General features: G+C 41.6%; 2 protein-coding genes across 4 annotated transcripts in view; one reads left to right on the top strand and one right to left on the bottom strand.

Moving 5' to 3' along the window:
- Positions 1-214: 214 nt before the first annotated feature.
- neflb (neurofilament light chain b) lies at positions 215-4,050 on the bottom strand. The gene is made up of 5 exons (XM_088299982.1): positions 3,948-4,050; positions 1,520-2,849; positions 1,197-1,321; positions 725-1,101; positions 215-643 (listed from the first exon to the last, which is right to left on the bottom strand). Exons 2-5 carry the CDS (start codon positions 2,582-2,584, stop codon positions 498-500), a joined length of 1,713 nt encoding a protein of 570 aa, XP_088156108.1. The 5' UTR covers positions 2,585-2,849; positions 3,948-4,050; the 3' UTR covers positions 215-497.
- cabin1 (calcineurin binding protein 1) overlaps positions 3,398-10,504 on the top strand; it is a 37,811-nt gene continuing 30,704 nt past the window's right edge. For all 3 annotated transcript variants that reach the window (XM_088299968.1, XM_088299958.1, XM_088299949.1), the window contains exons 1-14: positions 3,398-3,564; positions 4,060-4,138; positions 4,260-4,352; positions 4,437-4,550; positions 6,549-6,683; positions 6,789-6,969; positions 7,059-7,188; positions 7,295-7,444; positions 7,746-8,038; positions 8,124-8,301; positions 8,855-8,988; positions 9,072-9,289; positions 9,564-9,627; positions 9,870-10,054. In XM_088299968.1, the coding sequence (XP_088156094.1) occupies positions 4,136-4,138; positions 4,260-4,352; positions 4,437-4,550; positions 6,549-6,683; positions 6,789-6,969; positions 7,059-7,188; positions 7,295-7,444; positions 7,746-8,038; positions 8,124-8,301; positions 8,855-8,988; positions 9,072-9,289; positions 9,564-9,627; positions 9,870-10,054 (1,878 nt within the window). In that variant the 5' untranslated portion in view covers positions 3,398-3,564; positions 4,060-4,135. The remainder of the gene's footprint in view (positions 3,565-4,059; positions 4,139-4,259; positions 4,353-4,436; positions 4,551-6,548; positions 6,684-6,788; positions 6,970-7,058; positions 7,189-7,294; positions 7,445-7,745; positions 8,039-8,123; positions 8,302-8,854; positions 8,989-9,071; positions 9,290-9,563; positions 9,628-9,869; positions 10,055-10,504) is intronic.

Here is a 10,504-nt window from a genome sequence, read left to right as displayed (position 1 = left end):
TCTAATGCAGTACTCTATATGCCATTAAGTGATTCAAATGGGTGCTTCAGTGATACAGGAGAACAAAAACCTTATTTGCTGCTCATGTCTATCATAAATTCAACGCGATAAAACAATTGTGTGTAGACCCATAAATAAAAACCACTGTATAGATTCTTGGTTTATAAGGTGTCAAGGCTTTATTATTTCAGCATGTTATGATTAGAATTAGCAATCACTGTGAGGATATTTGCCAATTCAATACAGACCATCTTACTAGCATATTCTGGTGACACTTAAGCATAAGCATGTTTGCAAACAAATCTGCACAAAGCAGGATAATAATTGTGATGCTTGTTTTGACATTCTCATGTTTTTGGAAACGGTTCAAAGTTATACCGTCCATGCACCAAGTTGAGACATTCACCATTGCAATTGAACGGATGGCACAGCATATACGAGCCTCAAAGGCGAGCAGTTGCTTTTGTTGCAAGTTACCAAAGCATACATAAACAGCACTAGGCTCTTCGATTTTTCTCATCAGTTTCCACTTCTTTTTGTCCTCCTTGCTTCTCGTCATCACGATCCTCCCCTTCTTCTTCCTTATCAGATTCATCTGCTCCTTCCTCCTCATCCTCCTTTACTGGATCTTCTGCCTCGGCCTCTTCAGGGAGGAAAAAGAGAAATTAGTAATTTACTCCTATATATGAACATGCCATAGAATTGTTGTGCTACTATATATTACCTTCTCCATCAGCTTCACCCTCATCCTCCTCATCTTCCTCTTCTTTGTCCTTGTCATCAAGTTCCTCCTCCTCCTCCACTTCCTCCTTCTCACCCTCCTGATCCTCCTCCTCTTCTTCCTCTTCCTCTTCCACCTCTTCCTGAGAAGGGCTTGCCTCCGCTTGTTGTGCTTCACTTGCAGATATTATCTCCTCAGTGGGGATAATTGATCTGTACAAGCGAGGGCTGAATAAGTACGGAACAGCCGAATGCAGCTGAGATTGCATCGAGACCAGAGTTCTTCCATGAGGAGGTCCAGCGAACACCGTTTGGGAGTGAACAACGGAAGACATCTGGCCACAACGGTCTAAGCGGTTTTCTTCTCCTTCAAGTAGCTTTCTGAGATTGTATTAAACATGGACAGCAGAGAAACATATTTATGGCTTTTTGTTTCATAATTACAATGTAATGAACTATGTGTGTAGGCATAAAACCTGTAGGCTGCAATTTCGATATCCAAGGCCATCTTCACATTCAAGAGGTCTTGATAATCTTTTAGGTAGCGAGCCATTTCATTCTTGTTTGTCCTCAATTCTTCCTCCAGATGGTTTATGGCATCCTGTGGTGAAAAAAATCCAAAAATGTAATTCACAGAAATTGCATAATTGCACAATCTTCCCTATGCCAAAACAACAACAACTTAGGAACAATACTTTACAACAGTTTTAGCAACCAACCGCTTAAATCATTTTATATTTATTTGCAGATATTTTTGTCCCACAATGAAGACACACATCAATGTCTTTGAGTTGCTCACCTGCAGTGCAGAAATCTCAGCACTCTGTTTCTCCTCCACTTCCTGCAATTGGTTTTCCAGCGCTTGGTTTATCTCTCTGCAGGCATCAATCTCCAACGTCCTAGTTTTGAGCTGCCTGCGGTATTCACCAGCCTCATCTTTGACATTACGAACACTCTCTGTATTGCGAGCAGTGCCTACCGACATAACATTCATCTTATTGCAGAACCACTCTTCAGCTGACTGGCGATTGCGTTGAGCCATTGTTTCATACTGGGCTCGAATGTCACGTAAAGCAACAGATAGGTCAGGTTTTACTACGTTCATCTCCACAGACACCTCCGTACTGTACTGGATTTGGGCCTGGAGTTCTGCAATTTCACTCTCGCAGAGACGCTTCAGGAAGGCCAGCTCATCCAGCAGAATTTCAACTCTTTTCTCAAGCTCAGTTCTCTCCATAGCTGCCTCATCTGCGTCCTTTCTGGTATCCATTAGTCTGCCCTCTGCCCGCTCCCTACTAAGCACTTCATCCTCATAGCGTTTTTGCAGGTTCTTCAGCATGCCCTCTATCTCATCCCTGTGGTGCTGGGCAGCTTGTCTCTCAAAACGGGCCTCCTCCACTGCAGCATTTAGCTGGCGGATCTCATGCTCATATTGAGCCCGGAGGTTCGATGGCTCCGTTTGGCGCTGCCTGAGTAACAGGCGTTCAGTCTCCAACAACTTGTTTTGTTGCTCCAGTTCATGAACTCTATCGATGAAGCTTGCAAAGCGGTCATTTAGGTCTTGCAGTTCAGCCTTCTCCTGGGTCCTTAATTGTTTGAATTCAGAGGTGACCTGTGCTGCTTGGTCAAGGCGTAGCTCGGTGGCAGCTGAATACCCTGGAGCCGAAAGCAGGAAAGAACTGGAGGTAGCTCGACTGTGGGTAGGAAAACTTCTGTATGTCGATGCATAAGGTGTTGGGGCAGAGTGGCTCGAATATGCAGCCCTTGATTCTATACCCCCACTCGATCCATATCCTGCACTACGCACAAGGGATCTCCTCTTGTAAGTAGAAGGAAAATAAAAGTCAAAGCCGGTGGAGGTCATGATTTAAGGCAATCAGCTCTGCGCCTTGTGATGTAGCTGTGTCAACTGCGCAGTGATTCTGCATTACACTGGCTTTTATAGAGCCAGTAATGACCGTGACGTAAGCTGCTTTTTTCAGGCATGCTGACAAAAGGAATTGATAATGGAGCCAGCAAGCCAGTCTCAGCCAAGAGCGAAAGGTGGGGTGAGGATGTTCAATATGTTGAGTGGCAGAGGCACTGCAACAAGCAGGGTCACTGAGGACACCCACATGGTACTCATAAACCTGCAAGTTGTAACATATTATTTCAGTATCTGTCATGTTATCTGGCAAAATAATGTTTAGGTGAAAATAAAACGTAAAGACGTTATTAATGTCATGGTACTTCATTGAATGTTACTAAAACCACTGAGGATGGAAGCGTGAAGAAGCATTGCGAGCGCATAATCTGTACTTCTCGTAAAATGTGCATTGTACTGGATTTGAAGTCCCTTTGAAATATTATAGTCAATGTTTGCCCTCTAGTGGATGTTTGTCTACAATGCCGGTTACACCCCCTTGAGGGCGGACTTGTTAGTTTTTTATCAGCTCTTTATAATATTCAACATGATCGAAACCAGCGTGTTGATATCTCTTGGACAATAACTCAAATTAATTCAGTGAGAAGCGTAAACAAATAAGACATCGCATTTAATTATGTAAAATGACATCTGACTGTTACAAACATATCGGAGAATTTAGGATAAACTGCTCGTTTAATATGCAACTATGTGATTGGCCAGGCTAATACGTTATTGGCCAATGAGCGACGAGTTTACTGGTGAGCCGCCCACGTCAAGCTGTGGCGCTTCTTACGCGAACAACAACAAAGGCTGATGAATTCATGAAGTTCAAAAATGAAATAGTACGCCTTATTGACTCTTTTGTGGAATTTTCGGGGTACACTGCCCTTGGTTCAATGACATCAATGTAAGAATTCCCATCGAGACGGAAATGAATGGTAAGTCTCAGTCGCTTTACATCACTCGGCTCTCCGAGTGAATGAAGCAGTAGCACATCTAACTTACTCACGTAGCCACGCACACACTCAGACCAGGTACCGAAAGGACAGTTGTCACACTGATTATATTGGACATTTAACAGCCCATGAAGTTAGAGAATTAGTACTATACACGATATATTTTGGGTTGATGCTTTTCTTTTTAATCCGACTGTGTCCTATGGTAAAGCTAAGCTAACTATGCTAAACTTTCATTGCCATTCTGAGTAAGGTTAAGCTAACCTTAACGGCAATGTGCTAAGTGATAATATTGGATCAAAACAAGGCCCAAAGACTGCAACATACCCCTGTCAGCACACGCCATTTATACTTTCAATACTTACCTGTCACTTGATCATGCCACTTTTTTCTTTCTTTGCTGTCATGTCTTACACAATGGTTATTTTGTCGTGTCCGGCAATTCTCAACCTGGCGCTTATGTCTACTCGTAAATAGATCCGATCAGGATCGGCTGAACCCAGAGGTGGATGATCTGTTCTCAAATACCACATCATCCCTTGATAGAAAAAAAATGGTAAGGTGGTCTAATATAACTGTTACAACTAAGTACACGCTTTGTCAACCAATCAAGTTGTCAACTATGTGATCTCATTCTTCACTCTTCTTTCTTTTTCCTTTTTGTTTATTTTTTATAGATTCGAATTGCAGCATTGAATGCAGCATCCACAGCTGCAGATGAATCTCAAGACCCATTGAGAAGTAAAAAAAGTCGAACGAAGGAGGCTCAGGTGCAGGGAATATATGCATTTATTATCCTCTTCTGTACTGCCAACATTTCCATGCTGATATTTTTGTTTGTTTTTTATTTGTAGGAAGCAGAAGCTTTTGCGTTGTATCATAAAGCTTTAGATCTGCAGAAACATGACAAGTTTGAGGAGTCTGCGGAGGCATATCATGAGTTGCTTAAAACGCCACTCCTAAAAGAGGTAAACTAGCATACATCATCAGTGTCTTCACTTATTATGCAGTCAAGGTTCCTGCTGATTCTTGAAAATTCTTAAATGGCAGTGAATCCATGGATCTAAAAACAAGGCCTTAATTGGCATTAAAATGTCTTAAGTCAATCTTTCAAAAGTCTTTAAGAAATGACTGTTACCACACGAAGTACGATTTTATGATTGTAAATAATCTCTAGTCTCCAAATAAATGTTCTTAAAAAAATAATATACTGAATAGATTTTGGGGGAAACATGCAATCATGAGAGTTGAACCAACAAACCGGTAATATGGTTTTAATCAGGACTCTACAGATACGATTTACGTCATTATTTACTGCAACAACTTTGGGCATGGAGCAAGGGGGCCATTGTGAAGTTTTTTTTACATTTAAATGGAATTAAAAAGCTTAAATCTTACTTGCCTTATGGTGAAGGAACCCTGTCCATCCTTGGCCATAATGTATGCTTTCTCATAACTTCAGTAATACAGTGAACCCCCGGTTATCGCGGTTAATGGGGACCGAGACCACCCGCGAAATCTGAAAATCCGCGAAGTAGCGTCGCACCTTCAAAAAAACAAAAAAAACACCGTGTATATATATACTTCGCACCTATATATATATATATATATATATATATATATATATACTGGTAGAGAGAGAGAGAGTGAAATTCATGTTATAACAAAAAACAAATTATTATTAAAACTTATTATTTTTTTATTCCCCAGCCATTATTTTTGTATTTATTCAATTACTTATTTTTGTATTTATTTAATTACTTCGACTTTTACCTGCTGGTACGCCGTCCGGTGTGCCCTGTGAGATGTTATGATCCTCCAGCAGAACTGGAGGATTGAACAGGACTCTCCAAACGCAGACACGGGAAAAAAGGTGGTGATACAAAGATAGTGTAGCGACTTTGTAAATAGTTCAAGGGTTCTGTGTTTTCCTCTTTTCTGTGGAGGCTGTGAAGGCAGCAGGGGGGTGAACGTTATGTTGTTGTCGTTGTGTTGCTCTCTCTCTGATCTGCGTGGTTGCGGCCAACAGCAGCCGTTTTTGGCTTAATAATAAAAGCGTTCGCTGATGGACAAATTGGCCTGATTTATTATACAACGTTACAATATTTATTATAATCACAATATAGTCAGTGTAATCAGCGCGTCTCGCAGCAGCTGACGACATGGCGCGAGACGATCGCTGGAGGAACGCCCACACAGCTGAAAAAACAAAAACACACGCGGCATGACAGGCACGGATCATGACAGTGAAATGAAAGGTGGCATTCTTCATTTATTTATTTATTCATTTCTTCATTCATAACTGACAGCCTCGCACTCCGCCGGTGCGCGGGCGGAAGGTGCTCCTATTCGGCTTACTGTGACGCGAGCATGCCCTCCTCCTCCGCCGGCCGGTCTCCTTCGGAGCTCACGCACGGTCTCGAACGAAGCGAAATGTCGCCGCGCGAGTGCCCGGGCGGAAGTTGTTTATCTTCGGCTTGACAGCCACACACGCCGGCCGGTCTCCTTCGGAGCTCACGCACGGTGTCCGATCGTGTCCGTCGCCACCAATCGTGTCCGGGGGAACTTGCTCTTCTTCGGCCACTCTCTTCTTCGTCCACTCTCCTCTTCGGCGCACGCCGGCCGTCTAACCGCTTCAGCGCCCCCTTGTGCCGCTCGGCGAAACTACAATGCTCCCGAATATTTTTTAGACCCGCGAAGCACTGAACCCGCGAAAGGTGAACCGCGAAGTAGCGGGGGTTCACTGTATTACAATTTAGTCTATATGCAATTGAAGAGCTCCATAATTTATCAGCAAATAATTATGGGAATGACAGCTATAATGTGAGAAACAATATAACCGATACGTTTATGTCTGGTGGTAACAATTGAGCTTTTGATAAGAAAACAAGAAACAAGAATTTAATTTAAAAACACATCCTCATTTTAAACTTGGAAGTACCTTAATTCAGTGTCTTTTATCTAAGGCCATTCCCTCGGAGGATCAGAGCTTGGGCCTCAAGCATCCCGGACTGATGTTGAAGTATTCCACGTTTAAAAACCTGGCTAGTATGGCTGCATCTCGAGATGACCTGGAGACTGCGATGGAGTTTTACTTAGAGGTCAAACAATAAAAGAATGCTACATATTATTTTGTGCGACAAAAATTTTGTCTTTATGTAAAAGGATAAAAACCCTGTTAATAGTCCTGTTCATTCTTTATGTAGGCTGTTTTGCTGGATTCCACTGATGTGAACATGTGGTACAAAATTGGACAAGTGGCTGTACGGCTGCTGCGTATTCCTTTGGCCCGGCATGCCTTTGAGGAGGGATTGCAGTGTAACCCGGACCACTGGCCCTGCCTGGACAATCTGATCACTATTCTCTACACGCTCTGTGACTATACATGTATGTTAAACATTGCCCATACCAGTTTGCTGTCTATTGTTTCACAACTTCAGCCTTAAAGTAATGATCATGTGCATAAATATTTCCAGGGTGTTTGTATTTCATCAGTAAAGCCCTTGAAAAGGATCATTGTTACACAAAAGGCCTGGTGTTGAAGGAGAAAATCTTTGAGGAGCAGGCTAATCTTAGAAGGGACACAATGCAGATGTTCAAGAGATGGTGACTGCATTTATTTTTTGTCCTTCACTGTATATAAGTTCTTTAAGAAGTGCTCTTACCAACGTATCACTTTCAAATGTTTTTGGGTTCTGTGGTGTGTTTGCAGCGATATGTCTGTCCACTATGTGGAAGTGGAAGAAGAGGAGCGCAAATCCATTGTGGAAGAGGCTCTGGATTTACGAAAACGCAGACAGGCTCTCTCTTACACGGAACCAAACCCTGACCTTGTCTTAATTAAGCCAATCCAGTGTCTTTCGTGAGTACCCCTAACAGTGTTTGTAAATTATTTTAAATACTACCGGTAATTGTAATGTGATTACAACACACACACAATTTCCCTTACACATGGGTTAATGAGTGTGTACTACAATTAAAAGTATAGACACTCGTGATAGAACCAAACTCTTATTAAATTCTGAATTGATTCAAGAAGTGTGTCTCCGATCTTCAGTTCATTTCGTGTATTTCAATATATATAATTGGATCTAGAAAACATTTGACCTCGAAACACATGGTTAGATAACTCGATTTGACATGGGACTTTTTTTTTAACACAGGTGGAAGCATGTGGGTGAAAGCCTTATTGCAATGTATAGATATCAAACCACATGTGGGCCGCCTCGTCTAAGTCTTGGGCGCAGGATCGACTTGTCTGCATACCGTGACCGAAGCTTCCTCCAAAACCTGCCTCAACCCAGCAGTCCGATCAGCACAGTCCAGACGACGGTGTTGAGTAGTAGCCCTAGTTCGTCTCTGCCACCGACTGTCCTTCCTGAGCCATCAGCACTCTCGCAACCTGCCATCCAAACGCAAATTACCATTGTGGAAATCCCTACAGCTTCTTCTCTCGGTCAGTTGTAAATCCAAGTTAAAACGTTTTTAATAATAATTTATTGATGTGAAATTATAATGAATGCTTTCATCACCGTCCACAGTTACAGCTATGGATATTTCTCTGATCGACAAGGCAAAGAAAGCACCTAAAAGAAAACGTCCAGTAGAAGATAATGTTGAGACTGCCAAAAGACGTTCAGCACGGGTTCGGAACACGAAATGCAAAAAGGAAGAGAAGATTGATTTTCAGGAATTGCTGTTTAAGTATCTTCCTTCAAGGTAACCATGATTTGTGTTGTTTTTGTTCATACCACTTGTGTGTGCTGATGTTGTAGTTCATGTGGTTGTGTTGATGTGAATGATTATTGAGTTCTATGGCCACCAGTCCAGGGTGTTGTCTTGGTTAAAGTCAGCTGCAGATATGCTGCAGCGCACCTGCAATCCCTATAATGCATCATATTTATATAACAATTTTCTGGACAACCAGACACTCAAAGCGCTGACAATGCAAACATTCATGCACTCACACGTTCACACTCTGGTGGCAGGAAACTACGTCGTCGTGTAGCCTCAGCAGCCCTGCCTCTGACAGAAGCTTGGCTGCCGGTGTGCGCCTATGGCCTTTCCGACCTCCACCAAACATTTACACCCAGCTGAGTGGCACTGGAGACAATGTGGCTAAAGTATTTTGCCCAAAGACATTACAACACATGACTTGGACAGAGCAGAAATTGAACCGTGGACCCCAGTGAGAATAAGCAGTATACAAGATGGATAGACGAAAGGTTTGCTTTTGTTGTACGGATGCATAAACTCACTCCCTTTCTTGTAGGCTAAGGAAGTTTGATCCTGATAATGAAGAAGAAAGTCTGAGTAATCATGAGACACAACGTGATGGGAAGGATGACAGGCAGCCTCTGCTTGGGAGCTGCGTTCCAATTGACGCAGTTGATTGCATGGATTCTGGTACACTTAGCCCTTCATGGATCGTTATGCTCTTGACATCATCTTATTAACAAAAATTATTTTATGATTGTTTGTTATTGTAGAGCAAAAGGATGTTCATAACTTCCTTCTTAAAAATATGACCAATGGAGGAATCCTGGACCTCATGTTGTGCTATCTGAAAGCAGTGGGTCAGAAGTTCATGGAGGAGTGGCCTCTAGGTATGACCACTGTGGTGCTGGAGGTCTACCAGGCTTGGAGAAAGCATAGCTGTGGCCTTCCAAATCCTTTGTTTCGAAACTGCAGTAACCAGCACATCCGGGTAAATGACAAAACGGGAAATATTTGCTGCAAATCAAAACATTAAAACAATACATAAGCTCTGTTGCATTCAGCTACAACTTCCCATTGTTATCCATTATTTGTATCCTATATATCTTTGTTTTCATCACCATTCCTTTCATGTCACTGTTAATTTTACTGGAGAATTTGTTTTGAAAATACATTGTATGAGGCAGATTTCCACTCAAGTAACATGCTTGAAAGCTTAATTTTTGACTGAATACAATTGTAATCATTTGCTGCTTTATGTACAGGAAATGTTGGAAATGAGCTTGGCATGTATGGAATTGCAGTTGGAGCAATGGTTACACAACAAAGGCAAGACGGTTGGGTGCCTCGAATACCCATTAATAAAGCATTACATTTCACACATTTTTGGTTTAAAATATGAAATTTTCCAGTATTATAAAATATTGTATTTCATATTGATTATTTGTCGTAACTTTTCTTGCAAATACAGTTTGTCTGTTTTAAGTGTCCAGTTGGGACATACAGGGATTTCATTATGGAAAGTAATGGGAAACTGCACGTTTTCATCTCCTGTTGTATTTCTCCTTTAGTGACTTCTAGAAGAAGCACAGGCTCCTGCACTGACACGTCTGAAAACGAATTCCCTGGGCAACATTTCCAGGCGGACATCTTGCTCCTGGCTTTAGGTTCATCCCAAAAAGATCTGTTTGAGGACAAGTGGTTAGACGTCACGGTGCGTGTCTACTGGCTGAAGGCTAGAGCCCTTGCTCTCCAGGTAAGTGCACATGTTGTTGTTTCTGTGTTCTAGACCAGCCGTTTACAAATGAGGGTACTTGAAGGCACATCAGGAGCTATGTGAGATTTTAAAATATATTCCAAAAGTAGCATCAATGCAAAGCAGTTGCCTCCTTGCCACCAAGAATGATAAAGATAAGCGCAAGCCCAAGAGTCTCACTAAACGCAACAATGCAATGTTCAATGTTGACAGTAGGTATTGTTGTTTGTATTATTCTTTTAAAATGATTAAATAGATATTTTAAGGCAATTTTTAAGAGTTTTTGCAGATCGATTTATGTATTTTAGTTAGATTTAAGTGAATGCTTTCTATTTGTGAACAGATAATTACTATGATCCCAAAAGAGGACATTTTCTGTAGATAATTATTTTTACGTGCACTAATTGTTATTCATAATTTGGTTAATTCATTCTTCTTTCTTTAATTTTT

Source organism: Idiotropiscis lumnitzeri, chromosome 1 (genome assembly GCF_059441095.1).
Source record: "Idiotropiscis lumnitzeri isolate Australia: NSW breed Sydney's pygmy pipehorse chromosome 1, RoL_Ilum_1.0, whole genome shotgun sequence".
NCBI lineage: Eukaryota > Metazoa > Chordata > Actinopteri > Syngnathiformes > Syngnathidae > Idiotropiscis > Idiotropiscis lumnitzeri.
The sequence above is the reverse complement of the archived record's forward strand: the minus strand, read 5'-3'. Positions and strand labels throughout refer to the sequence as shown.